Source organism: Eublepharis macularius, chromosome 17, assembly GCF_028583425.1.
Source record: "Eublepharis macularius isolate TG4126 chromosome 17, MPM_Emac_v1.0, whole genome shotgun sequence".
NCBI lineage: Eukaryota > Metazoa > Chordata > Lepidosauria > Squamata > Eublepharidae > Eublepharis > Eublepharis macularius.
Genome location: NC_072806.1, coordinates 6,638,794 through 6,665,962, shown reverse-complemented (window position 1 = coordinate 6,665,962; position 27,169 = coordinate 6,638,794). Strand labels below are relative to the sequence as shown.

General features: G+C 46.7%; 2 protein-coding genes across 2 annotated transcripts in view; both read right to left on the bottom strand.

Annotated features, from left to right (window-relative positions):
- Positions 1-392: 392 nt before the first annotated feature.
- PGD (phosphogluconate dehydrogenase) lies at positions 393-15,525 on the bottom strand. Its single transcript, XM_055001136.1, has 13 exons — positions 15,442-15,525; positions 11,334-11,409; positions 10,608-10,787; positions 9,942-10,007; positions 9,200-9,318; positions 8,550-8,619; positions 7,100-7,234; positions 4,598-4,787; positions 3,206-3,336; positions 2,347-2,480; positions 1,563-1,662; positions 1,127-1,249; positions 393-682 (listed from the first exon to the last, which is right to left on the bottom strand). Exons 1-13 carry the CDS (start codon positions 15,447-15,449, stop codon positions 563-565), a joined length of 1,452 nt encoding a protein of 483 aa, XP_054857111.1. The 5' UTR covers positions 15,450-15,525; the 3' UTR covers positions 393-562.
- Positions 15,526-17,926: 2,401 nt separating this feature from the next.
- The window catches only part of KIF1B (kinesin family member 1B), a 133,428-nt gene continuing 124,185 nt past the window's right edge, over positions 17,927-27,169 (bottom strand). The window contains exons 41-47 of the mRNA XM_055001134.1: positions 26,796-27,035; positions 25,623-25,694; positions 25,344-25,465; positions 24,799-24,948; positions 24,257-24,449; positions 23,475-23,593; positions 17,927-22,570 (exon numbers count right to left, since the gene is read on the bottom strand). Coding sequence (XP_054857109.1) covers positions 22,528-22,570; positions 23,475-23,593; positions 24,257-24,449; positions 24,799-24,948; positions 25,344-25,465; positions 25,623-25,694; positions 26,796-27,035 — 939 coding nt within the window. The 3' untranslated portion in view covers positions 17,927-22,527. The remainder of the gene's footprint in view (positions 22,571-23,474; positions 23,594-24,256; positions 24,450-24,798; positions 24,949-25,343; positions 25,466-25,622; positions 25,695-26,795; positions 27,036-27,169) is intronic.

The following is a 27,169-nucleotide window of genomic DNA, read 5'->3' as shown; positions in this document are numbered from 1 at the left end:
GCAACCAGTTTAACTGACAAGAAGCAAGCACTTATTTTTATTAGTATTTAATATAATTAAATAGATCAAAAGGTATTAGGTTATTTATGTTTGGTTATGTTTGATTGTTCATACTGTAAATTGTGTTGAGCCCACACTAGCAGCAGTCCAGACATATTTCAATTAGATGATTAAATACAGGCTATGCTGTATTGATCCATCTTCATTTTACGTACTTTTTGTCCCATCATCAAAAAAGGCCAGTTATAAGTCTGGTGCAACTTCAGCAAGAAATATTAAATGGAACGGGTCATATCCTGTCCAGTCTTGATTGAAACTGAGGTTTAAGTCTGGAAAACATGGATCCAAATCTCATGTCTGCTGAGATAATAATGTCAAAGAAGTGCAGAATATAATTTGTCAAAGGAATTTTTATTTTGGCTTCCTTACAAGATGCAACAACAGCTATTTTTTTTTTTACAAAAGTTCACAAACGTGCTATAGGAAAAGCACCAAAGGAAAAGAATAACCACCAAAAGGAATGTCTTTGAGTTTACAGTATTTTTCACTTCAAATTTTCCTGCTAAGCGTTATATGCTGAAGAGGACACATTGCCCCCATGTCCTGTCCAGTTAGTGTGGATGAACTTGCCTGGCTGTGACAACAGTTCATAGGTATGGGCACCAAAATAATCCCGCTGAGCCTACAAGAAATTGCATACAAACACAATGCGTTTATAATTAAGCCTGCCAAAATACCTGTAAATCAGTTCAACAGATGACCAGATAAGATAAATGAAATCTGTAGGAAATCTTGTTAAATCTGAGTAAAAGGAAGATTATGGTGTTTCAGTGGAAGTAGTTATAGCACAGTAGCAGAGTACAAGCATTGCATGCAAAAATTTCAACCCAGACACCTCTACTTAAAGGGTCTTGGGTAAGTGAACTGGAGAAGACCAGACCTTAGAAAGCCAAAACCAGACAGAGGAGACAATCTCAAGATAGATGGGCCAAGGTGTAACTCAGTAAACAGCAGATTTATATATGTTCAATTGGTCTTTCTATTAAGGAGACAGTGGGGAAGCAGATAAACGTGGGACAAGCTTCAGATGAGCTTCCATCTTTTAGTTACCGTCAAACTTGCTTACCTGAATCAGGTTAGCTGGTAGAGTACCGTGCCTGTATCCATCATAGAATGAGAGTGCCGTGGTAAAACACGGCATTGGGATGCCAGCCTGGACACCTGTGCAGATGGTACGTCGCCAGGAGTCCTTAGGAAGCGATAAAGAAGAACATGTTACTGTCAAACAGCCAAATGTTCATCCTACAAATGAATCTGAGAATCAGTGAGGGGGACTGAAGACTCCAGAATCCAGCAGACAAAACATTACCAGGTCCGCCAGAAAATTCTGTGTATGAACAAATTACATTTTGCATAAATATTGAGCTACATACAAGATTTTAATAATGCAGCATTCTGTACTGCACTGGTTCTTTCTGCATGTTTCTGAAGCAACTTTCAGACTGCATCCGTTGTTATTATCCACTTCCCTTCTTGTTCCTCCTGCTCCACGGGAAACACACCTGACAGTTCTCCACTGCTGTCTTAAAAAAGTTGTCCAACAGTAGGTTCTGGAGGTCAGGACTGCGGTCAAAAGCTTCTTTGATCTTCCCCAGGAAAACACTATAAAGAACACATACAAAGTAGTGTGTAGAATAAATGGACTCGATGCCTGAACCAAAAGGCAGGTGAATCAACTGGGGAACTACTATTTTAAACGTATGCACACTTTGTGCGGGCCCAGGATTTTCCTGATCACCAATTAAAATTTGCACGTTCAATCAGTCATCAGGTTACATCCCTGATTCCGAAGTACCACCATGAAAATATACAAGTACTCAATTAACTAGGGACCTGGTATCTTTCCAGCTATAGCTAGGGCTGCACTGCACTGAAATAAAATTACAATTATATGCTGATTTTGCTGAACGAGCAGAGTTATGCAGGACACTGCTCCCTCACCCCATCCACTAGAACTGTTATCCAGCTACAGTGAGATTTCAGTGGGCATTTCCCACACTGATTCAAGCATATTTTCCACAGCCATAAGGGCTGAGGACTTGCTTTTTAAAAAAAGAAAATTTCTCAGGACAGGAGACAGAATTCTGCTCTTTGTCCCGCTCACACATGCTAGGCAAATCCCAAGCTGAGAAAGAAAACTGTTCCCTCTAATAAATGCCCACAACCACCAATCTGATGGAGCTCTGAGTCTCAAAAGCTCATCCCCTGGAAATCTAGTTGGTCTTTAAGGTGCTACTGGACCCCAATCTTGCTCATCCACCAACTGGATTCTCACTCTGCACTGACCTTCTGATGATACAGCCTCCCCGCCACATCAGAGCAATGCCGCCGTAATTAAGCGTCCAGCCGAACTCTTTGGCTGCCTGCCTCAGCAACATGAAGCCTTGCGTATAGGAAATTATCTTCGAAGCATAGAGGGCCTACGAAGGAAGCCACGGGTTAAGATGAGAAAGGGAGCGGTCACCCAGGGCAGTTCCAAAGGACTGCAAGGTCAAGCATTCACTAGGGACTCACAACCAGAAAAAAAACCACCCTCCCCAGCAGCACTGGCGGACCATTACTGCTCTGCTTTGCATAAAGCATCCTTAAAAGTTAGAGACAGTGCAAAAGAATTCTTGATTTGCACAAGCTGCCTTTTCAAGGGTGCCTCAGCCCCCTGCCAGGGAAGCAACACAACAGCATGAGAGGGAGAACAGGAAGGGTTACATCAGTGCTTAGTTCTCGTGGCCCCTTCTTACATGCCCAGGATAATGCCAATCATCACCGTGGGGTCAGGTATCAATTTTCCCCAGGCCAGTTCGGCTAGGGATCCTGACGGTGTTTTGCTATCTTCTGGGCATGGAGCAGGGGGGTCACTGGGAGTGTGGGGGGGAAGGGGCTGTTGTGAATTTCCTGGATTGTGCCTTGGACTAGATGACCCTGGAGATCTCTTCCAACCCTATGATTCTGAGAGCCTGCCTGGCTTCATGCCAACCTGCTAGTGGGCTAATGACAGGAACAACACAATCACAAAACAACACACAACCGTACAGTAGAGGGTAGCACAAAACCTCTTAATAAAAAAACCACATCAAAGGACACTGATCAAAACAGGCTGAAAGCACACAGGAAGGGCATCAACAGCCAAGAGGGGGGCCCTACTCACTTTGTGGATGTCCTCCAGAAAGGCTGCTTTGTTACCACTAAACGGAGTGACTTTGGGTCCACTCAGCAGCTTGCTGGCTTGCACTCTTTCGTCCTTGAGAGAAGACAGACATCGGGCAAAGACCGCCTCCCCTTTTAACAAAGAAGATCCCAATGTCAAAAATGTAAAGTCACGGTACTGGCAACAAGGGCCAGGTTGCCATGTGAACTACGAAAGTCACTTGGTAGAATAACCACAGTCCCATAAAGGGGGCGGATGGCCGGACGGACAAGGGAACAGTACAGCTCCAAGAAGGCACACGTTAAGGGGTGAACATTCAAAGAAGTGGTCAGCTTGTAAGATACTGCATTGATCTTCGTAATGGTAGGTTTGGGGGATCACATATAGTTTGTTCTTTTGTGAGCTGCATTATAGATGAATGACACAGCATTTATTTATTGAGAAAATCGATTCTGTTTGATTTTTATGGTGGATTTGCTCCCATTAGCATTTTGCTGTTTGCTCGTATATGTTAATTGTTTTTAATTAAGTCATAATGGCCTTTACCTAAAAAAGAACTGATTGATTACAAGGAAGGGGGGGGGAGATCTCTGGATTCCTGCAAGTGACTCATGCTTCTACACATTCATTGTCAACGGCTTCTTTAGTGCTTCCTCCACACACAAACTGGCCCAGCCCACGGTAAAGGGAGGGACGGAAGAAAGGCAAGGGGATGACTCTGCCGTTTCAGAACTGCAGCTTGCAAGTCATGCTGACAGAAGTAGCATTGCACCTGACAATGCTGGAGGGGTTGCCAATAACCTGGACAAAAAAAGTATCCTTCCCTTTAATAGAAGCTCACTGGGATGTTATTCATCTCCATGCCACGAAAAAAAAATCACCTGCCCATTTCCAAACATTAAGCCTCTATTAAAGGGACAGAACATTTTTTCCCTCTAGGTTGCTGACAACCTGAACCACGCCCGAACCCTAATTTAAAAGAGCTTGGATACTTGAAAGAGAGCCAACAAACACGGCAAAGCAAGGGGATTTGCTGTGCCCAGACAGAGGAAAGAGCTCGGAGCTTAGCAGCAGAGCAAAGCTTTGCATGCAAAAGATCTCAAGTTCAGTCTCCAGCTAAAGGATCACATTCACAATTCAGGGAAGGACCTCAGGCTAACAACCCTGAGGCCAGACGTCAGTCAGAGCAGGCAGCTTAGTTGGAAGTGTGACTGACATCCATGGTTTGGAGAGTCCCTGTTCGCACAGCAAACGAAAGCACACGAAGCCATCACCTCAAATGATGGCTAATTTTAAGCTTTTAACCGAGTGCTCTCAGCGTCCCTCATTTTACACCCCTCACTTGCCAACTGTCACTGCATTTCAGGGAAAATATACAGCTCAGTGATTTACCAATCAAAGTGACAGGGACCCCATATTCCAAGGCAGAAATGGCAGTCCACTTCCCTGTGCCCTTCTGGCCAGCACTGTCCCTGATTTTGGGAAGCAAATGTTTGCCATCGGCATCACGGTACTTCAAGATGTTGGCAGTGATTTCGATTAGGAAGGAGTCCAATTCTGTCTTATTCCAGTCTTCAAAAACCTGGGGACAAGAAAGAAAGAAGTCAACTAACAAAAGACTTTTGTAGGAATACCTCTACCTAAATTCATTCTACTGTGGCACTTCTAGCAATGCAACTGAAAACAAAAGAACTCTCCAAGCCAGCTCAAAATCACATCAACACAGACATATAATCATGAATATCAATTGTACATCCAAATTAACAAAAAAAAAATAGCAAGAAACCAAAGCGTGTGAAAGAAAAGCCTGCCAGGAGTGTATTTCAAATGCCAAGTGTGTCCCAAACCAACATTGCCTTTGTCTTGTGTTTGAAGGCCAACAAAAAAGAAACAGAGAAAATATTCCTGGGAAGAGTGTGTACCATTATTCTGGTGCCACTGGTGAGAAGGCCCTGTCCATAGTCCTTCGTATGGGAAGGCAGGGTAAAACATGCAGCTACACATGTCTAAGCTTGACTGTTACTGTCACAAGTTTCCTGCATGACAGGTTACAATGGAAGGCTTTCAAACTTTCCACCTTCAACTTGTCTGCCAAAAAAAAAAAAAAGGCCCTCCATCTTTGCCACAGAACTGCTGTGCACTGCAGAGGATTCCAGCACAGTTCCAGGTGAATGCGCACTGCACATGAAGTGCTGGCCAAGCCTGCTGGCTCTTTTTACCGTCACCCGATGCAAACTGAGAGTGCCCCAGAACATGTCCATCACGCCGCTGCAGCCGAGCATTGCAAGGGCAGTTCAACAGAGCTAAGCAAGCAGTCTTTTGGGGGACACTGCCTTCACAGAGCTCACAAGAGCAGCAGCAGAGTGGCTTTGGAGGAAACTCTGTGTCCCTGGGAACAGTTTGGGATTCCTCGTGTTCAAATCCAACATGCTAAGTAATTACCCCATCTTCCACATTCGGTGGCTTGCCATCTGCTGGCTACAACCAAGGGGTGTGGACTCCCTGATTGTCTTGACCCACATCACCCAGAGAATCAGCCTTTAAGCGCTCCTCTTGAACCAGTTAATCAAGTCTCTCAAGCATTTTCTTTCTCCAGGGCCTAATAAGAACCCTTGTATGCAAGCTCAGATGAGTGGAAGATAGCTGGATTCAGCAAGTCAGAGTCCACGGAGAAGTCCAAAATAATTGCAGGACAAGGTTTCTCGAAGGGACAGAAGAGAACTACAAGCAAGGCTCTCAAATACATTCCAGTTTTGATCTCTCTGTCCCAATTAGTGAGGGAGACCCAAATGTGTTATATAACAGGCCTACTACTTGATTAAAGATCTATAGGAGTTAGCCATGTTAGTCTGTAGCTGTAAAACAGTCCAGCAGCACCTTCAAGACTAACCAACTTTCTTGTAGCATAAGCTTTCAAGAACCACAACTCTCTTCGTCAGATGCATGGAGGGTATGAAGAAACTGGCCAGAGATATATAGGTGGGGAGGGGAGGGGGGAGAGGGTGCAGGGAATGAGGGCCGTGGAAATGCAAATCAGTTGCAAAAGTCATGAAAGAAGTGGAGTGCGCAATCCAGGCTGGGTGTGACCCCTTCTATCCATTGCTGAAACTGAATGGAATGCCTGAAAGGCAATTACTTCTGATAATGAGATCCAGAGTCTCTATTCAATCCACCCCTTCCCCTCTCCACCTATGTATCTCTGGCGAGTTTCTTTATACCCTCCATGCATCTGACAAAGAGAGCTGTGGTTCTTGAAAGCTTATGCTACAGTAAAGTTAGTTAGTCTTAAAGGTGCCACGGACTCTTTACTACTTGATTAAAGAAATCTTAGTTAAGGAATTCAATGAGTTTTAATCTATTAAACCTGCTAGTGCATGAAACAAAACAAAAAAAAAAGAATTCTTTCTTGATCTTCAGATGATGTATACATTTCATAGGAGGCACCATTGTGATGTACTGGTTAAAGTGTCAGACATCTGGGAGACCCAGGTTCGAATCCCCCATCTGCCACATAAAACTGCTGGGTGACTTTGGGCCAGTCACACACACTCAGATTCACCTCTCTCACAGGGCTGGTGTGAGAAGAAATGGAGAAGAGGTGAGTGATGTAAGCCACTTTGGTCCCCATTGCGGAGAAAGGTTGGGGAGAAATGAAATAAAATAAACAATAAATATTAGAAAAGGCATTTTCTTAGAAGAGGCATTTTCTTATGCACTTGAGAGAAAGGGCCATACCTCTTCTAAGATGGCACAGTATCTGTATTAAAAACGCTTCACTATTTAAAAAAATAATAATGTGCCACCCAATTAAATGGGAGGGTTTATCTTTTAATCAATTGAACGGTTGCAGCCGTAATTGTCCAGGACAGAAGACTGGCTGATGTCCAAACTCACCTTAGCCATTTCATCATGATCCATGCCCAACACATCTTTCATAAGATGGTAAGCCTCACAGATCAACTGCATGTCTCCGTACTCGATCCCGTTGTGCACCATCTTCACAAAGTGCCCAGAACCCTCATCTCCCACCTGCCAGGCACACAGCAAAAACAGGATACCATTCAGAGCTGAACTGCGGTCGACAGAGGTTGTGTTTTCTCCCTTCTTCTAGAAATGCGCTAACTGTCGAAGATGCTGCCTCTGAAGACTTCAATTATACCAGCAGACAACGGGACTCGCACATCATTATTACTGCCCGTATCCCCTCCAGTCCAGGCGCTATCGCTTTCGTTGGATGGCTCGGACCAACTTTCGTACCATTTTTTGCTGGCGGGCAGCAAATGCATACACAAAAAGATACTCATTGCCAGCAAATGCAGCCACATTCTGAGTCTCTCTAAACAAGACGCATTACATGCGGATGCTCAAGTGAAGGGAGACGCAATGTAAGCCGGGAATCATAGTGAAAAAAGGCAGATCGGCAGGCTCTGTCATTTTCACCTCTCTAGAGCAGGCAGGGCAAGATTGCTGCTCAGAGGGTTTTTTTATTTCCTCCTCGCCTCCCTAAATGCTCTGTCAATTTCCCCTCCCCTTTGGGGAAGCTGCAAGAAAATAAACAAACCTTCTGAGCAGCGATCTTGCCGTGCTGGCTCTAGAGAGGTGAAAATTACAGAGGCTCCCGATCTGCCTTTTTACACTACGAGTCCCAGCTTACACTGCGTCTCCCTTCACTTGAGTATCCACGTGTAGAGAGACTTTAAGCACAATCCTGGTGGTTTACCAGACCGAATGTGAAATTTCACCCTTCTTTCAGAGGATACCTTATTTTTGCAGGCAGCCATCATGACGTGCAGAAAGACCACTACAACACCAAAGTGGCTGGGAATTTGCTCCCCCAAAGAAGGCCAGCCTCTGCACACCCCGGATTCAGCCCTCTGACTCAGATAGTTCTAAACCAAAGCTCTCCATGAGGACAGATCTTTGGCATCAACGGCCTCTATCCCAAGCTTAGTATGAACCAAGATTCCATCCCAGGGCCCACTTTCCGAACGCCAAGGCTAAGCAACATTAGACGTTTCTTTGATCTTCACTCAGATTCAGCCTGAAGAGTGCCTCTGAGCATGTGGAACATTGAGTATGCTGCAACCTCTGGGCCCCCAAATATCTAGATTTCTGAGAGAAAGACTTCCATCTCCAGAGGCAAGCATGAGGGCCTCTCATCTGAGATGTCAACCACTGCTTCTCTACCTTGAAGCAGAACCAGAGATTTCGTAAAGGCAAAAAAAGCAACAAGGTAGAGGGCGGGGGGGGGGGGGGGACACAAACAAGCAATGCCACAGAAACCTGTCCAGATACCCCAACAGACTCCTTCCTAACCCTCAAACATGTTGTCATGACAGCATACCCAATCACAGCAAGGCTCCCCGGTTCCCACTTTGGCAGCGATACTCTGAAATATTGTCTTGATGTGAGGCCTGCAAAGGAAAAGCAACATGTTCAACAAATCACCCAGCAGAGGCAACCCATTAGCCGGATAATGAGTACATGATCTCTCCAGAATCTAATCCAAGAAATAGCTGCTCTATAACAACTGCGTCTTCACAAAATGCAAGACCAATGGCTCAGAGGCAAAAGCAACAATCCTCCGCATGTTTATTAGGGAGTAAGCAACATCTGATTCAGTGGAGATCAGTGCCCCAACCACCACCACCCCAAGGAAGGAGGAAGATGCAGCCTGCCAAGAGTCACCCCCTCCAGGCTAGGCACCACCTTTCTTCCAGTGACCATCAGCCTACCAGGAGAAGTCCCAGCACACATAATGGCCAATCCACCCCTGGATCTTAGGCAGAAGGTACTGGGAAAGACCCTTCTCAGCCTGAGTTTTTGGGAGGCCAAGCAGAAGAGAACCCTCCCTTTCAGGAAAATTTGCCTACCACTACTGAAGATTCCTGTAAAATGAGTTTTTAATATATTGCATTAGACAATGTGATTTGATAATGTGATTATAAAGACAAAACGCCACCTTTCCAAAGCCAGAAGAAAACAGATACTTACCAGGCCTCTTTGGCACCCCCTGGCATAAGCGAGGGGCCATATCTAGCACCTTCTTCTCCACCACTAACCCCGCTCCCTACAAACAAGATCCCCTTCTCTTTCAGGTCCCTGCAACGCCTCTGTGCAGGAAAGAGAGAGAATGGTCGTTATCCAAAAGGGGAGACGGTATGGTAACAGAGAGTTTGTTTTCTCTATTCCGAGCTAAACAGGAACATGAATTCTGCACTGGGAAAAGTTGGATTTTGCAAGCTGTGTACAAATATACACAGTTTGCAGATATTAAGTTGATTTTAATTTTTTTAACCCACCAAATACTGTAATTGGTTAAAGTAAAAAACATTATTTAAAAATTAAACAGTAACATTTTGATTAAAGCAATTATTCCACAACAACACCATGGAGAAGGTGATGCAGTGAAGAAGGCCCTGTCTCTAGTAACTGTACCAAATTTCACACAGGTGGAGGACCCACTGTAAAGTCAATGTCCTTGCAATCACATGGGACAGGGAGAAAATGATTTTCATTTGGTTTCTGCTTATTATGGAGACACTGTATTTACCCCTTGGAACTAGGAGGCCTGGGTACAAACACTCACTCAGACATGAAAGTCTCTGGGCAAGTAACCCCCTTTCAAGTCATTGCTAACCTACCATGCAGGCTCGTCGCCAGGAATAAAATGGCACCTATGCACCCTGCCCTGAACTCTGTGGAGAACGGTGATGAGGATGCCCATCACACATACCGTGGTATCCCGGTACTCAGAATTCCCTCCGTCAATAATGATATCTCCAGCACTCAGCAATGGGACCTGTGAGGGAGAGATGTACAAATTAGACATTTGCACTTCTCATTTTGGTCAACAAGACCAAGAAGGTCGATTTCAAGACAATTTAGCCGGAAGATGGGGCAAAACAGGAAGAGCAAGTCATGAAAACCTGTTCCAAAAAGAGAGGGGGGGGTGGGGATTTGCAAAGAGTCCTACAATGGTTACTAGTCCACATGAATTATGTGACTTGACTGCCCAAACACATCTGCATGTGGTACATGGGTAGCCTGAAAAAGTGCACATGCCCCTCTATCCTCACCCTAAAAACTGTATTCCAGTCGATAAAAGCTTCCATCTCTGGTCACCTGCAGCTGATTCTTATTCACCACAGGTGAATCAAGTAACAGAAGTTGCACTTAAAGGTAAGATAATGGGATAGAGAAGAGACTATGTTGGAGTCATCAAGGAAGGCCAAGATCAGCAAACACATTTTACAAAGTCTTTGTAGTGGCGGGACCTTGAAGAGGACTCTGGACTTCTCCAGTCGTAAATTGATGGAAAAGACCACAAATGGGCAATAGATTGAGGGAGCAGCACAGGGGGGAAGCGAGAAGTAGTAGCTGGGAAGTGAAGGGGCCTCACCAATTTGTTGATGAAATCATCCACAGCGCTCCCAGCCTTTACCAGTAGGATGATCCGGCGGGGCTTCTTCAGCTTGGAGACCATTTCTTCTAAGGAATGAGCCCCAATCACTTTAGTACCTTTGGCTTCATTCGCTAGGAAGTCGTCCACTTTGGAAACCGTCCTGTTGAACGCACACACCTGGAGAAGAGCAGGAGAGGTGGGAACTGCAGTTGGAAGAGTCAACTCCACTTCTGAAAAACGGCCCCTTTCGTTAAAGGTTCATTCCAACCCGAGAACATTATTTCCAGTTCCAAAGTATACATCTTCTCCTGGAGCACTCCTTGGTTCCAAACACATGGAGCTGGATGCAACTCCTTAAAAATGAACGTTGTGTTCAAACTGCAGGATTTGCTAGCAGAGCAATTACTTCCAGAAATTGATTATTCAGGAGAACAGCCCACAGATAAACTCGGAGCAAGAAGCTTTCCTCTTTCTAATGTACTCTATTTACTTGAAAGGAAGACAACCCTAAATATAAGAGGGCCCCCTTAAAAATGTTATACACTTTTTAAATTATTGGACATAACCGCTATACGAATGTAAGGCATACTTGTAACAAAACCAGTCTTGCATTTGAGTAAATACTGTAGTTCATAAGGCTTCAGGGGGCGTACGAACCACTTATGCTTGCAGTTAAGACCAACCCTCCCCAAAAGCCAAAAGGCCACCTGCCCCTTCACTCACCACGAAGCCATGGTCGTTCATATTTAGAATGAGGTTCTGCCCCATCACGGCCAGTCCAATCAAGGCAATATCTGCTCTGAAAAGGAGGAAGATGCAACATAAAAGTATCAGTAATCGGTTTTCATTACGAACCCCGCAACCTGCTGGCCCTACAGCTACACTATAGCAAACTAGCAAACTAGAGCCAGTTTGGTGTAGTGGTTAAGAGCACGGGACTCTAATCTGGAGAGCCGGGTTTGACTCCCCACTCCTCCACAAAGCCAGCTGGGTGACCTTGGGCGAGTCACAGTTCTCTTGAGCTCTCTTAGCCCCACCCACCTCACAGGGTGATTGTTGTGGGGTAATAATAACACTTTGTAAACCGCTCTGAGTGGGCATTAAGTTGTCCTGAAGGGCGGTATATAAATCGAATGTTATCATTATTATTATTATAAGGAACTTGCAGGAGCCTCTATCAAGAGGGGAAGGTCAGAAAGAACCCTACGGGTCGCCGGCCAATCCGACCCCCGACTGGGAAACCTTCCTTCCCAACGGGAGCAGATCCTGAGCAAAAATCTTTGCGCCCTGCCTCTCCAGAAGGGCAAGCCAGCATGCCAAAAAGAGCAGGTTTTCCTTCAGGTCCAGCTCTCTCTCTCTTTTGCAGGCATGGATACTACAAAAAGTAGTACTGAATAGTACTGAATAGGGACTATGAATGGTTCTCTCATTATCACAGGTAACTGATTTCCTTTACAGAGGCAGGGTCAGGGGGAGTCCAGTGGCACCTGGCGTGGGCTTTTGGGGACCACGGTTCTCTTTGTTAGATGCATCTGGCGGGGAGGACTGTGGTTATCAAGGGCTTGTGCAGCAGTGGAATTGGAAAGTCTAGGTGGTGCTGCTGAACTCTTTTTGATTTTGCTACTACAGACTAACACGGCAAACTCCTTTGAACCTTTACACAAGCAAACTGATCCCCACACCAAAAGGAGCTGCCTGCATCTCCATATCAAAGGAGTTGTTTACATCCTCCCCCCCCTCCTCTATATCTGACCAGTTTCTTTTGGCCCTCCATGCATCTGACGAAGAGAACGTGATTCTCGAAAGCTTATGCTACAATAAAATTGGTTAGTCTTAAAGGTGCTACTGGACTCTTTTTGATTTTGCTACTACAGACTAACATGGCTAACTCCTCTGGATCTACAAAAACTGTGTTACCCTCCACCCCCATGGTGTCATGGAGAAACAGAGGCAAGGAAAGGGAGAATCTTTTGCAAGACTTTCAAGACGTCAGAGGTTAGAGGAGGCAGAGCACAGCCTGCAGAAGTCCCTTGGTAGGCTTGCGGGCAACTCTGCGTCTTGCCACAGAGCTCCAAGATAATCGGGAAGTAGTTGGAACTAGCTCACTCAGTGTTTCAGGTGTCATTACCCATGGTAGTCAGTACAGATGCCAAAGTGCCCTCAGAAGAGGAAAGTTCAGTTTGAAAGCAAGTGCGCTGGGCCCTTTCTGGATCGGCCCCATGGCCCGTGCCTCAGCCCCACCACATCCAGTTTAGAGATTGAGTAACTGGTACAGCAAGCACAAAGTTGAAACAGAGACATTTTGTTTCCTTCCCTGTGTCTCAAGAAATGACTTCCTCAAACTCCTTATCAGAAAGAAAGAAAAAAACATTTCAGGAAGGACTGGAGGGAGAGACACAGAGGGCTTGCCATGCCCAAGCCAGAAACAGAGAATTAAACCTGATGATGGGCTCAGCCCATTTGCATCACCCAATCTGCTCCTTCGCATTGTTCCAAATTGCAACACTCCAGCCTGCCAAGCAAAGCATCAGGGTGTGGCAACCTGCCACCCTCTCCACCATGGGCGAGGCCTGCTCTTATGCGCCTAATCCACCAACTTCTCAGGCCTAGTTTATATAAACAGCTGGTCAATCTGGGGAGCGTAAATTCAGGAGAAAGGGGCAGGTTTAACAAGGAAATGCTCCTCCAAAAGCCCTGAAGGCAGAAAACTAGCAAGGCTGAGAGAAAGATTCTAGCCTTGGTTTTTCCCTGATATGCTAGTTTTCTATACACAGGGATCACAGGTCAAAAGTGACGGATATAGTTTATGCAGTTTAACTGCCCATAAAGGTTTAAAACATCTCCAATTCACAGTCTTGGTAGCAAACAACACAATCCTAAGCAGTTACTTCAGTCTAAGCCCATTGACTGATTTCAAGTTCACACTCTGCCACAAAGCTAACTGGGTGATCGCGAACCAGGCACTCTCAGTTTGACCCTCCTCACAGGGCTGATGTGAATGCAAAACAGAGACCCCTGTCTGCCACTGTGACCTCATTGGAGGAAAGACAGGATAAAAATACACTTAAAATACAGGCTTAAAGTATTTGTTTGTTACTTGGCATCAGCAATTCCCAATAATAAATTATAGCAATTAATCAATTCCTAGTAGACAAACATGTATTTGAAAGCAGAAAAGTAAGTTAATTTCTCTCCTCTCTAACCACTGGCTCCTCACCCCCCACATTTGGGTGCTTAAAGACAACTGGCAGTTTTCAAGAAGCGGCTGGATGAATATTTGTCAGGGATGCTTTAGGCTCATCCTGCATTGGGCAGGGGGTTGGACTAGAAGGTCTGTATGGCCCCTTCCAACTCTGTGATTCTGTGAACTGCTGGATTATCCTGAATATCAAATTTTTACACTGAAGTGTCTCCGTGTTTTAAAATTCAAGAGTATTCAACAGACATTGGATTATTTAAGCTGCTCAAGAGCTCTTATGGGAAAAGCGATTCTGCAGAAACTCCATGTGGTGCAGTTATCCCAGGACAACAAAAAGGCCCCAGATAAATAATACTATTTAGTATTTATAAAGTGCTATAAACCGGTCAAAATGCTGCATGTATGCATTGTTACTAAGACCCTTACAACAATCCTGTAAGGTAGGACACTACTGGCCCTTAATTGAAGACGTGGAGCATGCAATTTGCCAAAGGCCACTGAATGAGTTCATAACAGGGGTGAGATTTGAACTGGGGACCCCCACCACCACCAGTGCTTTGCCGAGCCAGCCTCCAACCCTTCCTGAACCTCTCTGCTGGGGTCACATCCTGCTCTTTATCTCAGGCAAACTGAGCCACGCCAAGTCCAACTTCAGTGTAGCTTGCAGGTCATATTTCCAAGGGCAGAATCTGTACTCTAGCCAATAATAATAAATAATAATAACAGTAGTAGTAGTATGTGCTTATATACCGCTCTTCTAGACAGATTAGAGCCCACCCAGAGCAGAAAACAAAATCAGTGATATTATTATCCCACAATACAGCTGGGAAACTGGGCTGAGAGAAGTGGCTTCCCCAAGGCCACTCCTTGGCAGGAGTGGGGGTCAAACCAGCAGAGTGTTGATTTGCAGCCTGACCACTTAACCACTATGCCACAGCAGCTCATGCACTTGAGTACCCTTGAACATGTGCAGAGTGTCTTCCCCCAAATATTAATCGTAAGCAGCTCTCAGAAAGAACCATCAAGTTAGAAGCCCCCACTTCCAAGAAGACTCAAGATTCTAGCCTCGGCCCAGCACCACTCTCTATGCCCCTGCACCTCTGAGCATACACAGAGCGCCTTCTCCTCTCCACCCCTAACCCGTGTAACTGTAGTGAGGTGGCAAACGAGAGAAAGCAGTTGGTGATTCCCAGTACTGCCTGATTCGCAACCTGACCATTTAACCACTATGCCACAGCATAGCCTGAAGATGTCCCCCGCGCCTGTTTCCATGCCAAAGGCATGGGAAAAGCGAACGGGAGTGCCTCTGAGCACGTACAGAGAGTTGCCCTTCCCCCACCCCGAAACCATCCCAGATTTTTACAGAACGGAAAAAGATTCTTCCCGGTAGGATTTTCAGGACTGAAAAAACCAGTCCCGGCCTTTGGAGGGAGGCGGGCGGATCAAGGCAATGCACCCCGCCGTGCGGCAAGGCTCGCCCTTTCCGCGCACTTCCTCGGGAGTACGGCTTGCTGCGCAGCCCTGCCCACGTTTGCTCGGGAGTAAGGCCCACTGGAGGCAGCGGGGCTCACTCCCGAGGAAGTGCGCCGCCTCCTCCCAGGCGCACCGAGCCGGACCGGCGGAGAGACTCACTGGGCCATGGCGCGGGCAGCTGGGCTGGCGGGCGAGGAGTCTGCGCTGGCGGCGGAGCTGGCAATAACCCTTCCCCTCGCGAGCGGCGCGGCCAGCCTCCGCCTGGGCAGGGCCCGAAGCCGTCCCCGCCCCGCTCGGCCCAGCGTCGGCAGATCGGCAGGGCGCACCGCCCTTTAAAGGTGCAGCGCTCCCCTCCGGAGCTGGAAAGGGAAGAAGCGATGCCGGTGGGGCTGAGCGCAGGGAGAAGGGGGCGCGCCCGCCCCCTTTCCATCTGCCAGGCTCCCCGCCTCTCTCTGTTCCAGAGGAGTTAGCCGTGTAAGTCTATTGCTGCAAAATAGCGAAGAGTCCAATAGCACCCTTAAGACTAACGAATTTCATTGTAGCATTAAGCTTTCGAGAAACACAGCTCTCTTCCTCAGATGCATCTGACGAAGAGAGCTGTGTTTCTCGAAAGCTTAATGCTACACATAAAATTTGTTAGTCTTAAAAGTGCTACTGGACTCCACTATTTCGCCTCTTTGTGATGCCTTCCCCCGCAGCCCTCGTCCTTTTGCAATCTTTAAGATGCAGCTGGACGCCAGCCTCCTGGAAGCACCCTTCGTGCATCTGACCTGGCCATGACTCACCAATACTTCGGGCCGAGGCTTTGTTCTATAAGAAAGCCATTTTTTGGTTTACTGAATACATTTCTCCGGGAAACTTCTCTACATCTCTTCCCTACGTGCAACGTGGGCGTTACCTAGTTTGCTAGATTTGTGCCAAGAATTGCTGTAACATGATGGTTAAGTGGTTGGGCTGTGAATCAGCATTCTGCTGATGTGAATCCCATGACTGCCAGAACCTCAGCAGGTGGCCTTGGGGAAACCACTCCGCTCAGCCCGAGCTGTATTGTGGGGCCAGTAACACTGACTGACCTCCCTGCTCTGATGGGGCACGAATCCATCTAAAGAGTGGTATATAAGCTCCATTATCATTTAAGGTATTTCTAGGGTTCTTGCCCGGGTATTTTGCTAGGGCTGAGCCAGAAGGGTGCCTTCTCAGCTCTTCAGTCTAAGGAGGTCCCTGAAGAGTGGCAGCCAGGGGGCTTTCCAGGAAAGCCTTTATCTATAGGAGTTCCCAGCAAGAAAGGGCACTTTCTCCTCCCCCCCTTCCTAACTAACAATTTTTTGTTAGTCTCTACAGTAGTACCAGCCGCCTATTTCACTGTACAAAGAATGCCTGCAGGTCGTCTTTTGATGAGCAGCACTTGTCCCCATGCGTACAAGAACATTCAGACATGACTGCAGTGTAGCACAAGCATTATTTATTGGCTCGTTCCACTTACATCCCCCCTCTTCTTCCCAATGGGGATCCAGTGCCGCTTATAGCCTTTTTCTCTCCTACACCGGAGGGAGGGGGGAAGCCTCCCTGGTAGACAAGGGGACGTCAACAAAACTAGGTTTGTTTTTTGTGTTTGAAATTAAGAGTTTCCCCCTCATTACTCTGCCACATCCAGAATGCAGCTGAAACCCGAGAACTGGAAGTCGGGATTTCGGGCTTGCCTTTTACTGAGCCATTGCCTACAATGAAAGGATCCACTCTTATGGTCCCAGAAGGATATGCACATTTAATCCAAGTACAGCTCCATTAAGCTCTTCTCTTCCGCCTTACCCCATAGCCCGTCAGTGCTGATAGCAGAGAAATGCAGCCAGCACCCCACTCCACAGCAACAAGGAACACTGGTCAGCACAAATTCCTGACGTGTCATTTTTCCCCCCTTTCAGAATCCCAGAAATTTAAGGGAGAGAATCCAATCTAAAGTTATACTTTACTAGTTTTACAGTGCAATCCTAAGAAGAGTTACTCCAGTCCAGGGCTTTTTTTCTAGGAAAAGAGGTGGTGGAACTCAGTGGGTTGTCCTCAGAGAAAAGGGTCACATGGCTGGTGGCCCCGCCCCCTAATCTCCAGACAGAGGGGAGTTGAGATTGCCCTCCTAGCCACCAGGGCAATCTAAGCTCCTCTCTGTCTGGAGATCAGGGGGCGGGACCACCAGCCATGTGACCATTTTCAAGAGGTTCTGGAACTCCGTTCCCCAGTTCCCCCTGAAAAAAGCCCTGCTCCAGTCTAAGTCCACTGATTTCAATGGGCTTAGATTGGAGTAACTCTTCTTAGGATTGCACTGCTAGATGGTACCCATGTTTCTCTGCAGCAGAACAGCAGGATTTGAGTCCAGTAGCAGCGGAAGGAGCTCTGACTCTCAAAAGCTCATACCCTGAAAATCTTGTGGCCTCTAAGGTGCCACTGGACTCAATTCCTGCTGCACTATACTAGCAAATCCAATTTTCCCTTTCAATTTTGAGGCAAATAGTTTAATCTCTGTTTTAAAACTTGACATCTAGCTGGTCTTGGAGAACATTACATGCATATCCAAACGCACACCTTTTGCAAACTGAAGCAATAGTGTTGACACAGTGCAGGCAAGAAGAACAAATGAACACAGCGATACTACTTGCTAATGCACTGGAAGGCTGCATCTTTATTAGTTTCCACCTCGTTCACTAACAGTTCAGTGGTGTGAAGTTACCATACACAAGAGTTAGATAGTATTTGCATTGCACACCTAAAGGCTATACAGCAAATGGATTGGAATTAGTACAAATACATGAATCGTATTTACATTTTGTATACCCAAGCTCCAAACGTCAGATATATTTACAAAATAAAACATGGAGGAACAAAAACCCACAGAAGTCAAAAATTAATAGTGTACAGTGTTGTGAATGTACTTCTTTCACTAGGGTGAGGTTGGTTCTGGGGGGAAAAAGAAACATAAATTTGTTCTGGAAGGCCACTTATGTCGTGCAGGCCAAGGAGAAGAATGTTTATGGAATGCTTTCAGTAAACAGGAAAACCACCCCAAAATGGGTAAAGAGTGTATGGAAATCCTTTCTGGCTTCAGGGGATGCTGGCATAGCTCAACTCTGCTCTGGGTGAGGGCATCATATCAGCAATGCTGAAAGAGAAGCAGCATTTTCTGTATCCTGAATGCATAAGTGTTCCCTTCAACACTGGCCTTAAACTAACAGCAATGCAATTGCGAAGTCCTTTCCAGTATTATTTGAATGCGTGCTTTGTGCACCTGCACTCTGAGAGCATAAATGGCCTCCGGAACAACAACAAAAGAATCAAGTCTCCATTTCTGGTTCCAAACGGCTGATGTTTTTGCTTGAATGAGGAAGCACAACGTTTGATACATTCCTGTAATGTAAAAAAAAGTACGTATTGGACCACAGATCCAAGGGTGAAGCCGTTGGCCACCGTGGAGAAATGTGACACATGCAGGGTGAAGTCATGTTTCACATACATTCAACAAACTTCAAGAGCAGCAACATTAGTTTCCTCCCTTGTCTTTAAAGCAGCAGGTTAACAAAAAAGCGGACATAATGACTTAAAACTCCAACCAGCAGTTGATGCTGAGGAACAGCGTACCGTGGATGCATAGGCATAGACAGTATTAATCGATCGCAGAACGTGCCGATGGGCAGGTAAGCCCAAAGGCACGTCCTATTTTAGTGTGCAGTTAAACTACAGGTGCATAAATATACATTTACTTCATAAAACAAATTAAATATTCCCTGTAAATTATTAGATAAAGCAGCAGAAAAGGAAAGTCTTTGCTTTGAAACCCCACAGGGGATGTGTGGAAGGAGAGGTTGGGACAAACCTTCCCACAGGTGTGGACCCCCCTCCCCCTCCACAGTTTCCTTGAACAGGGGACACTGGCCGGAAGAGTTAAAGTGCATTGCTTTAAAACCATCAAGAACTGGTACAGAACAAAAAAAATCATGTTTGTGGTTCAGACTGCAGCCTTGACCGAGAAAGCTGCAGACCCCATGCAAGAGGTGAGGATCCAAACCTTTAGGGCAGGTCCTGTGCTCGGTGGGTTGGCTGGCCCACGGCATGGTGCACAGCCCTATGGTCAGTCCTGAGAGCTGGCTAACTCTAGGACTGCACCTACTAGGTAGATCCTCACAACCCTAGAGGGGGGTTTGTAGCCTCAAAAAGAAGGCAAATTTGCAGTCTGTTCCCTCACTCACCCAGATTTCCTCTTCCAGAATTTGGGATGCTTTGGGCAGAATTAAGATGCTCCTAAAAATATGCATTCCTGTTTGCTTTGCCAAAAGGGGACACCATATTGGGGCAAGAACCATTGAATGACCCCTATGGAAGAGCTGCCAGTCCAAGCCAGGCCCTGATTCTGTGAAGACATTAGCTTAGTGTTCCCAGAGCAGATTAAAGCTCCATTCCTGAAAGCTAAGGCTGGGAGTGGAAGTTTGCCCCCCTCTAAGTCCTGACCTGGGTCGCTCATCCCAGTCAACCCCAAAGCAGACTGATCAAGGTGACCTTTACATAAACATGGTGCTGTAATTCCCATCTGCAAGTTAAGGTCCTGGCACTTGAGCTCCTTAATGCTTATAGGGTACCCGTGGAGCTTATTGCTCACCCCAGGTGAGTGATCTTTCCAAAGCAAAGACTTTACAGACCTAGTTTTGTTCCAAGTATTTTAAAAAACAAACACACGTACATAAAAAGTTATCTTAGTGCGCACATAAATATTGCCACGTAAACGTTTCTAGGATCTTCTTGATCCACAAAGATCCCCCAACCTTTTGTCTCACTGCAGGTGGCGGCTGCAGTGACTCAGTGCTCCTCATGAAACCGCAAGACCATCATTAAAACCACTGCAAAATCTGCTGAGTTCCTGAAACAGCAGCCTCTGTTTGGGCCCACACACAAACACATGCTGGCAAGTGCATAGTGTGCCTGCTGTGTAACGAGGGAAAAAATCACCACTGTATTGAGACTGACACCTACAGATGGAATACGATGAACAATAGCCACGTGGACTGCCTTCTCCCTTCCAATGGATGACCCAGGTTCCTAAAGCAATCCTCCTTGCTCCCCCATCCACCCCAACAGAGTGGGTAAAAAAGATGGCAAGAGTACTTAACAGCCTGACCACCTACTAAGTCCAAAGAAAGGGTTATATTAAAGACACCCCCTTGACCTTTCTGACTCAGTGCAATTGCAAGCTCAGAGATGTCACATGTTATGGCTGAAACACAATGAGGTTACTCAATTGACAAGAGATCCCTCCTATATTTACAGGCCAGAGAGTCTCTATTCAGAGCTGAGGATGGTGTGAATTAAGACTATGTTCCTGAGCTGACCCAGAGGGTGAACTTCTTGAGATGCACCTAAGCTGGATGGACAGTGAGTGAGCGCACTCTTGGCATGCAAACCCCAGGCAGAAAGTGCTCCACAGCCTCAGCAACTGGTGTTCCTGTGGACTAAAGTGAGCCCCAGAAGTTCAAGCGGGCTTGGGAAGAGGTGGAGACTGGTGCCCTCTGGCCAGAAGGGATTTTGGAAATGCAATCACCCTCCTAAGGAGAGAAGCTTAATTTAACCTTCAGTGGAGACTTGATAAAGGGTTTCAACAAAGGCAAAAGTTCCCACAAACTGCAGAGAGAAGGCAAACCTGTGTATGAGTTCACCCACTTCAGACTGCACACAAGGGTCCAACTGAATGAAAGCTCCTCTGCACACTCAAAGGGAACATCCCAGCACAAAGAAAACCAGCAAACCAGGCAGGAGAACTTAGCTATGTCCTGGGATTTAGGTCTTTGCACACAGAAGAACCCTGCCTTCCTCAGAGCCCACCCCTGCTGGAGTACACTCAGGTTTACTACCTCCTCTGTTCTGCTCTGATGGGAAACCTCAAGCCAATGAAGCAGCATCTCAGGCAGCCGGGCAAGCCAAATGAGCAATGTTGGATGAGGTACCTGCTTTGTGCTTGCAGAAGTAGGAATAAGCTTCTTGGCTACAAGATTGCTGAAGCAGTTCTGACCTGCGGGCTGGAGGATTGCCGAGATTACAGAAGGGGCACAGACTCCTTGACAAAAGTTAAAACTTCTCTCCTGCGCCCCACTCATACTTGCAAAGAGTTAAAAGGAGCAGGTCCAATGAGTGGGCTTCGCTAGCTCAAACCTATGCTGTGTTACGCTGTGGACAGGAGAAACTGGGTCTCTCCCTTTCCACAAGCTCATTCAGATCCCAAACCACATATAGCGAGAGGAGGTTTTAGTCCAACAACCCCCACACAGAGAGATTTTGCTGAATTTTGCAATCCTTGGGAGCTGGGAATGTTGTGGGACTCATTTTCCTGAACATGGTGGGATCCAGTAGCCAACATTCATTGGCCAAGCTGTGAGAAACTAGCTCAATCAAGAGAAGGTGGCTGTGCTGCCATCACATGCTGAGGCTGTCACTCAATCACTCACACACACAGGCGCGCACATGCACACACACAAACCCCCCACTTTCAGCTGAGTCCCAATGCATAAAAACTGCGAAACAGACAACTGGAAGCCACTGAATGCCGAACGGGAGAAAAGCAGCTTAGAATTACTGCCAATAAAAATAAAAGTCAAGGTATGTTGGGGAGAACGAAGCTGTCCAAATTCACTGGCAGTCTGCTTGTTCAGAGGGAGACTCAATATTCTTTGTCCCGATCCATGTGCAACAAGAGATATTTTCACCCTTCTACGGGGCACATGATTTGAAGAGCAGCGGTTTGGATACTGCCAGATGACTGAAAGTCAGGAGAAAAGCCAAGGAGTATTCCAGACAGAGACAATGGACATCACGGAGACAAAGTCCATCAGAATGAGAAATGGATCACCTAGAGAAACAAAATTATTCCCCCACACACATTTTTTAAAAAGTCGTGCAGATAAACTGGAACCCCACCCACTCTCCTTTCTAAATTCCCATTGAATCGTTTTGTCTGTTTTGGCCACATGCTACTAATAGTACTTTCAGCACAGGTGAAAAGAGAAATTAAAAGAGAAAATGAGGGGTTAGAATAGTTGGGGGAAGTACCATGGGGGGTGGGGAGGGAGGTGGAGACAAGGGAAGTTAAGCCACAGGGTCACATACAAGAAGAGAAAAATTCAAGAATCACAGAAAAATGAGATGTAACACTTTATCTATATCTGAAGGCGTGTTAGAGAGGAGAAAAAAACTGGACGAGGACTGCGTGTGGACTCAGTATTTCAGCTGGCCCGTGCGTCTTCGGGCGAGTTTGGATCTGCACAAGAAGAGAAAGGAAATCAATGTCCTGTGAGCTCCTTCAGCACCCTTTTCTTCTTCTTCTAACAGCTCCTCTCCTCTCCTGATTCCCAGATTCCTCTTGTGAAGCAGGACTCACACACAACCCTGCATCTTGAAAAGGCTGCAGTTGGGTACCTAGACTGGAACCCCAAACCAGCAGCAGGGTGGGGGGAAAGCCAAGCCAAGCTTGCTTTCTTGAGATGCCTAAATGCTGATCCAGCAACAGCACAATGCAGCTCTGGGGCTCTCCAAAGGCACGACCTACCCTTGAGCTGTGTGATGCTTCCAGCGCATATCAGATCTGGGTCTGCTTCATAAGCAATGAATGAGCTGAAAGAGCAGCAGAGCTGATGGCAAGGGTGTCTCCTATGGACCATGCATCAGGGCCTCTGGTGTTCGCTAGGACCAGAGCCTTTATCTTCCTTACCAGCAGCAACCGGGGTGGCAAGCTGTTCATTTCCTTTTCCCTGCTGCAAATACTGCAAGGACCCCCCAACCCTTCCCGCCCTCTCCAGAGCTTCTCCAATGACCTCCTGCTTTCCTTGTCCTGAACAGAAGAGCGCAGCCTGACTGGCTGTAACTCCTGGATGCTGGATTTTTTTTAAAAAAAAAAAAACCCTCTCCCTGCCCACCTTCACCCTAGCTAGCTTCCTCTCCAGAGCTAAATGCAGGTGACAGCATGAGCTGTAAAACGCAACCTGCCTGTTTAAGGTGGCTGGTTTCATCCAGGCAGATCGTACCTTCCAGACTGTAGCGCGCAGTTCGCACTGACATCAGCAAGCCAAAAGGTCTTCTGGTCCCCTCCCCTCCCCACTCTAAAATCCACAGAGTAAAAGGCTTCTCTGCTTTGAAGAAGCCAGACCCCAGCTTGCACCTCTTACCGTATTGTGCCGGCGAGAAGGGGGTTGAAGGCATAGAGCCAGTCATTCATATCTTTGTCATTGATGGCTTGAAGCAGGACGCCACGGTGCCTCGTGCACACAGCGAAAGTATTGGGGGTCTGGAGGATTAAAAACAGACAGCTCTCAACCGTCGATGAATATTTTGAGAGATTTGCAAACTATGGGGCACGGTCCTCTTGATGGGCATGACATTTGGGGAAGGACAGGAAGCGGAAGCAGGTTGTCTTCCTTCCCTGTGGACATGGACTCCCTCAGCAATCCACACTGGATCTGTAGGGTTTAAGTGTCCCCTCACGGCTCGGTCATTCTTGCACATGGGAGTTCTGAAAGAGCCAACACTTTGTCCTTATTGCTTCCTATGTGTAGTTAAGAGAGGATAAGAGCAATGCTATTCTCTCCTCATCATGCCATGGCAGGACCGCTAACCCATAACCCTGGATATGTGATGCAGCAGTTCACACGGTGAGTGGATGGGAGGATCACGGCACTTCCACCTGCAAAACAGAGTATTGGTACTAGTACGGAAGTGGGACCCCAACTGCAGCAGAGATTCAATGCACATTTACTCAGGAAGACCTCAAAGCGAAAGCCTTTGTGAAGAAGAAGCATAAACATTCCCCCACTGAAAGAGCCCTGAGCATGCAAGAAACCTCCCTTACCTCTTCCAGATGACAAACAAATATGGAAAATGACCCTCACAACCCTCAAAGTGGAGAGTGGGGCTGGAACAGGGGCCGTGTTCTGCGGGAGTTGCAACTGACCTTCACCATTGCCTGCTGATCCTCCGAGTACTCCACCTGAGCCGTGGAGAGGTTGATGATGCCCCTTTCCACAGGGTCCTTGTCGCTGTTGTAAATGAAGACATACGGTCGACGGACCACCACGAAGTGCTTGGCCCATGATGGGGAAAGCGGCTCCTTGAAGTGCAGGTAGCCCTTTTTGGAGACCACAGAGCTGGAGATGGACACAAAGGAGGGAGATTGGCAGGGCAAAGTGGCTGGCTAAAGGCAGTTCAGGGCCTTAAAAAAGGGGGCCAGAAAGTCCCCTCAGGAAGCTTCGGCAAAGCTGGCTGGACTGGGCAGTCAAGCTAGGAGGCAGGAGTCTAGGGTGGCCTACTCAACCCAGTAATTCAAGGAAACAAGATCAGTGGGGCAGAAAAAAAACAGCAAACGTAAGAAGTCACCTAGTTAGCAACAGAAAGAAGCCACAATCTGTGCTGGGGGGCGGGGGGGACAGAACTGGAAAGACGGAAATTACTTCCCCACTGAGTTTACCGTTTTCACACCTGAACTCCAAGACTCACCCAGGTCTGATCTCTTCAATATCAGGAACAAGGTTCAGAAACTCATTTTTGCCTGCCCTGGCCAGGTAAGAGGCTTCAACAGGGGGCATCAGTTGGAACGACTCGCCCTCTGGGCCAGGACTGGAGGCGCGAGAATTCGCTTCGGGAGTCCTTTTCCAAAAAAACAAAGAGGAGGAAAAAATGTTTAGCCTAACCAAGCAGCTGGCAGGGCTGACAGATGCAGACATCAGCTTCATCCAGCACATCCAACAGTAGTTTGTGCAAACTGAGATTCAGAGTGGTTTGTTGCCTTTTGTCTTCCACTCAGGTGCATAGATTCAATTCTGTCTCAGTGTTGCCACAGTTTCCGCAGGCACTGCAACAGCCATAGCCAAATCAAATGCCATATGTGTGCCCCCCTGTGCACGCACAGATCCAGCAGAAACAGAGGAAACAAGGATGGGAGGGAAGGAAGCAGTCAGGTGCACCAGGCTCCGTAGCCTGCCTACCGATGGACAGGAATGCCAAGGAAGGGACAGAGAGAGTTTACCATCAGCTCAACTCACTTCTGTTCCACGGAGTTGCACCTCGAATCTGACAACGAAGGGCACGTAGACGAAGGTGTGAGGGTGGCACTGCTGAAACTTGATACCGAGGGGTCCCGCCCAAGTGGAGAGATATCAGAAAGCTAGCAGGAAAAAAGAGACTGCCAGTGAACTTCATGCTAGTCAGACCAAGGCTTTCAATAATGCTTCACAGAGTGCTCCAATGAAACTCTGAGCTTCCAACACCTTGGGTACCCAAGGCTGACTGCACTGAATTTAAGCAAACCATTGTATACATACCTTACAATCACTGATGCTGTTGTAGACCTGGTTAAATTCACGGTTGAAAGTATGAGTGAGAAGCTGCAGGCACTGGAAAAAGGAGACAGACATGCACAAAGATGTAACTCTTTTTGTTAGCTCTGAGCAGCAAACAAGAGATGTGAAAAAGGAGGACAGGTCAGAGAAACCTTTTCCCGTGACCTGCAGCTAGCTCTGGAGGGAAGGTTGCTGACCTCGATCCTAGGGCCCAAATGAATTATGCAAATTCTGCTCTGGTACTAGTTTCCGTGAAGGCTTCCTAACTGAACATGCTGATTTTGGAGGTTGAGTTTTATGGCTTGTGATTGCTATTTTTATCAATCATTTTTTCTGACATGCAGTTTTTTACTCCCTGCTATTATTTTTCTTTGCTGCTTTCTTTGTGGATTTGTTTTGTCATCTAAATGAGTATATAAAGATAATAAAAAGTCTTTTTTATTTCCTAGCTACTGCGTTCCTTGGGCACAAAGTCAAAGGCATAAATGCTCCAACACTCACACGTAATTAATCTCATGCACAATGCCAGATGACAGGGCCTCCTCTCCCCCCACCGGAAAAGCAAGATAAAAAAGCTGATGGTTCACTCAAGTCTGCTCTGCAGGGCCACAACAGTGGGGTACTTCCTGGGTTCTCAGATCATCATTACGTTGCAGATTTTCCCAAATTTAGAGAGTACCAGGGAGGTACACAAGATAGAAAGTGGGGTTGGAATGCTGGGTTTGAGCTGGGGACAGCTGAGTTTGTATGTTTGAGCCACAAAGCTCACCAGATGATTTTGGGGATCAGCCTAACCTATTTTGCAGGGCAGCAGGAAAAGGGGAGAGGAGAGGGGAAACGAAACTACTCCATCCATGCATGCCACTCAGAGAAAAGGGTCCAAACAGCTGCTCAGTCCACCGCCTATGGCAACAGACTGCCTCGGCCGAATCTTCCTTGCAGAGTTTTATTTCTTGATTTACACATGGCGACATCCCATCTTTTGGCTTACCTAAGTTGGCCAACAAGGAACTAAGAAGCAAAATAATTCCTAAAAGCCTAAAATACTCTCAGCAAGCAGGAAGGTTTTGAGTTGTTGACAAAATTTATCCCTTTGGATAGGAGAGGAATTAAACTTAAGTGGCTTCCTTCCAGCAAGCTGCCATCTGTTTATACCTTGGTGGCCAGCTCCTTCTCCCGGTCCACCAGGCTCTCAATATCTGCTGAGTCGTAGCCGCTGCTTTCACTGGGTGTGACGGCACTCTCAAAGGTGGTGGATGAAATCTGGGAGGAGATACTGGTGGAGGTACTGAGTGTCCCACTGCTGAGGCTGGGGGACAACGAGTCACTCAGGGACTTGGGGATGGTGTCACCAAGCTTCTCACGCAGCAGCAAGAAGTGACGTGTCTTCTCAACCTGAGTAGTGACAGAAACACACGCAAAGACTTTTCTCACCCTCGAATATTTATTTAGATCAAATTATTTAGATCAAATATTTATTTAGATCAACGAATTCTGCGGCCCTCCCAAGTCAGTGAAATTCCAAGGGT

Excerpts from the sequence above, each read along its gene's own strand:
- PGD (XM_055001136.1), bottom strand. Across the intron at positions 8,620-9,199 it reads GGGGGTGCCAAAGAGGCCTG|GCCTCACATCAAGACAATAT; the intron begins GTAAGTATCTGT and ends TTTCCTTTGCAG. Across the intron at positions 1,663-2,346 it reads GGAGGCTGTATCATCAGAAG|TGTTTTCCTGGGGAAGATCA; the intron begins GTCAGTGCAGAG and ends TGTTCTTTATAG.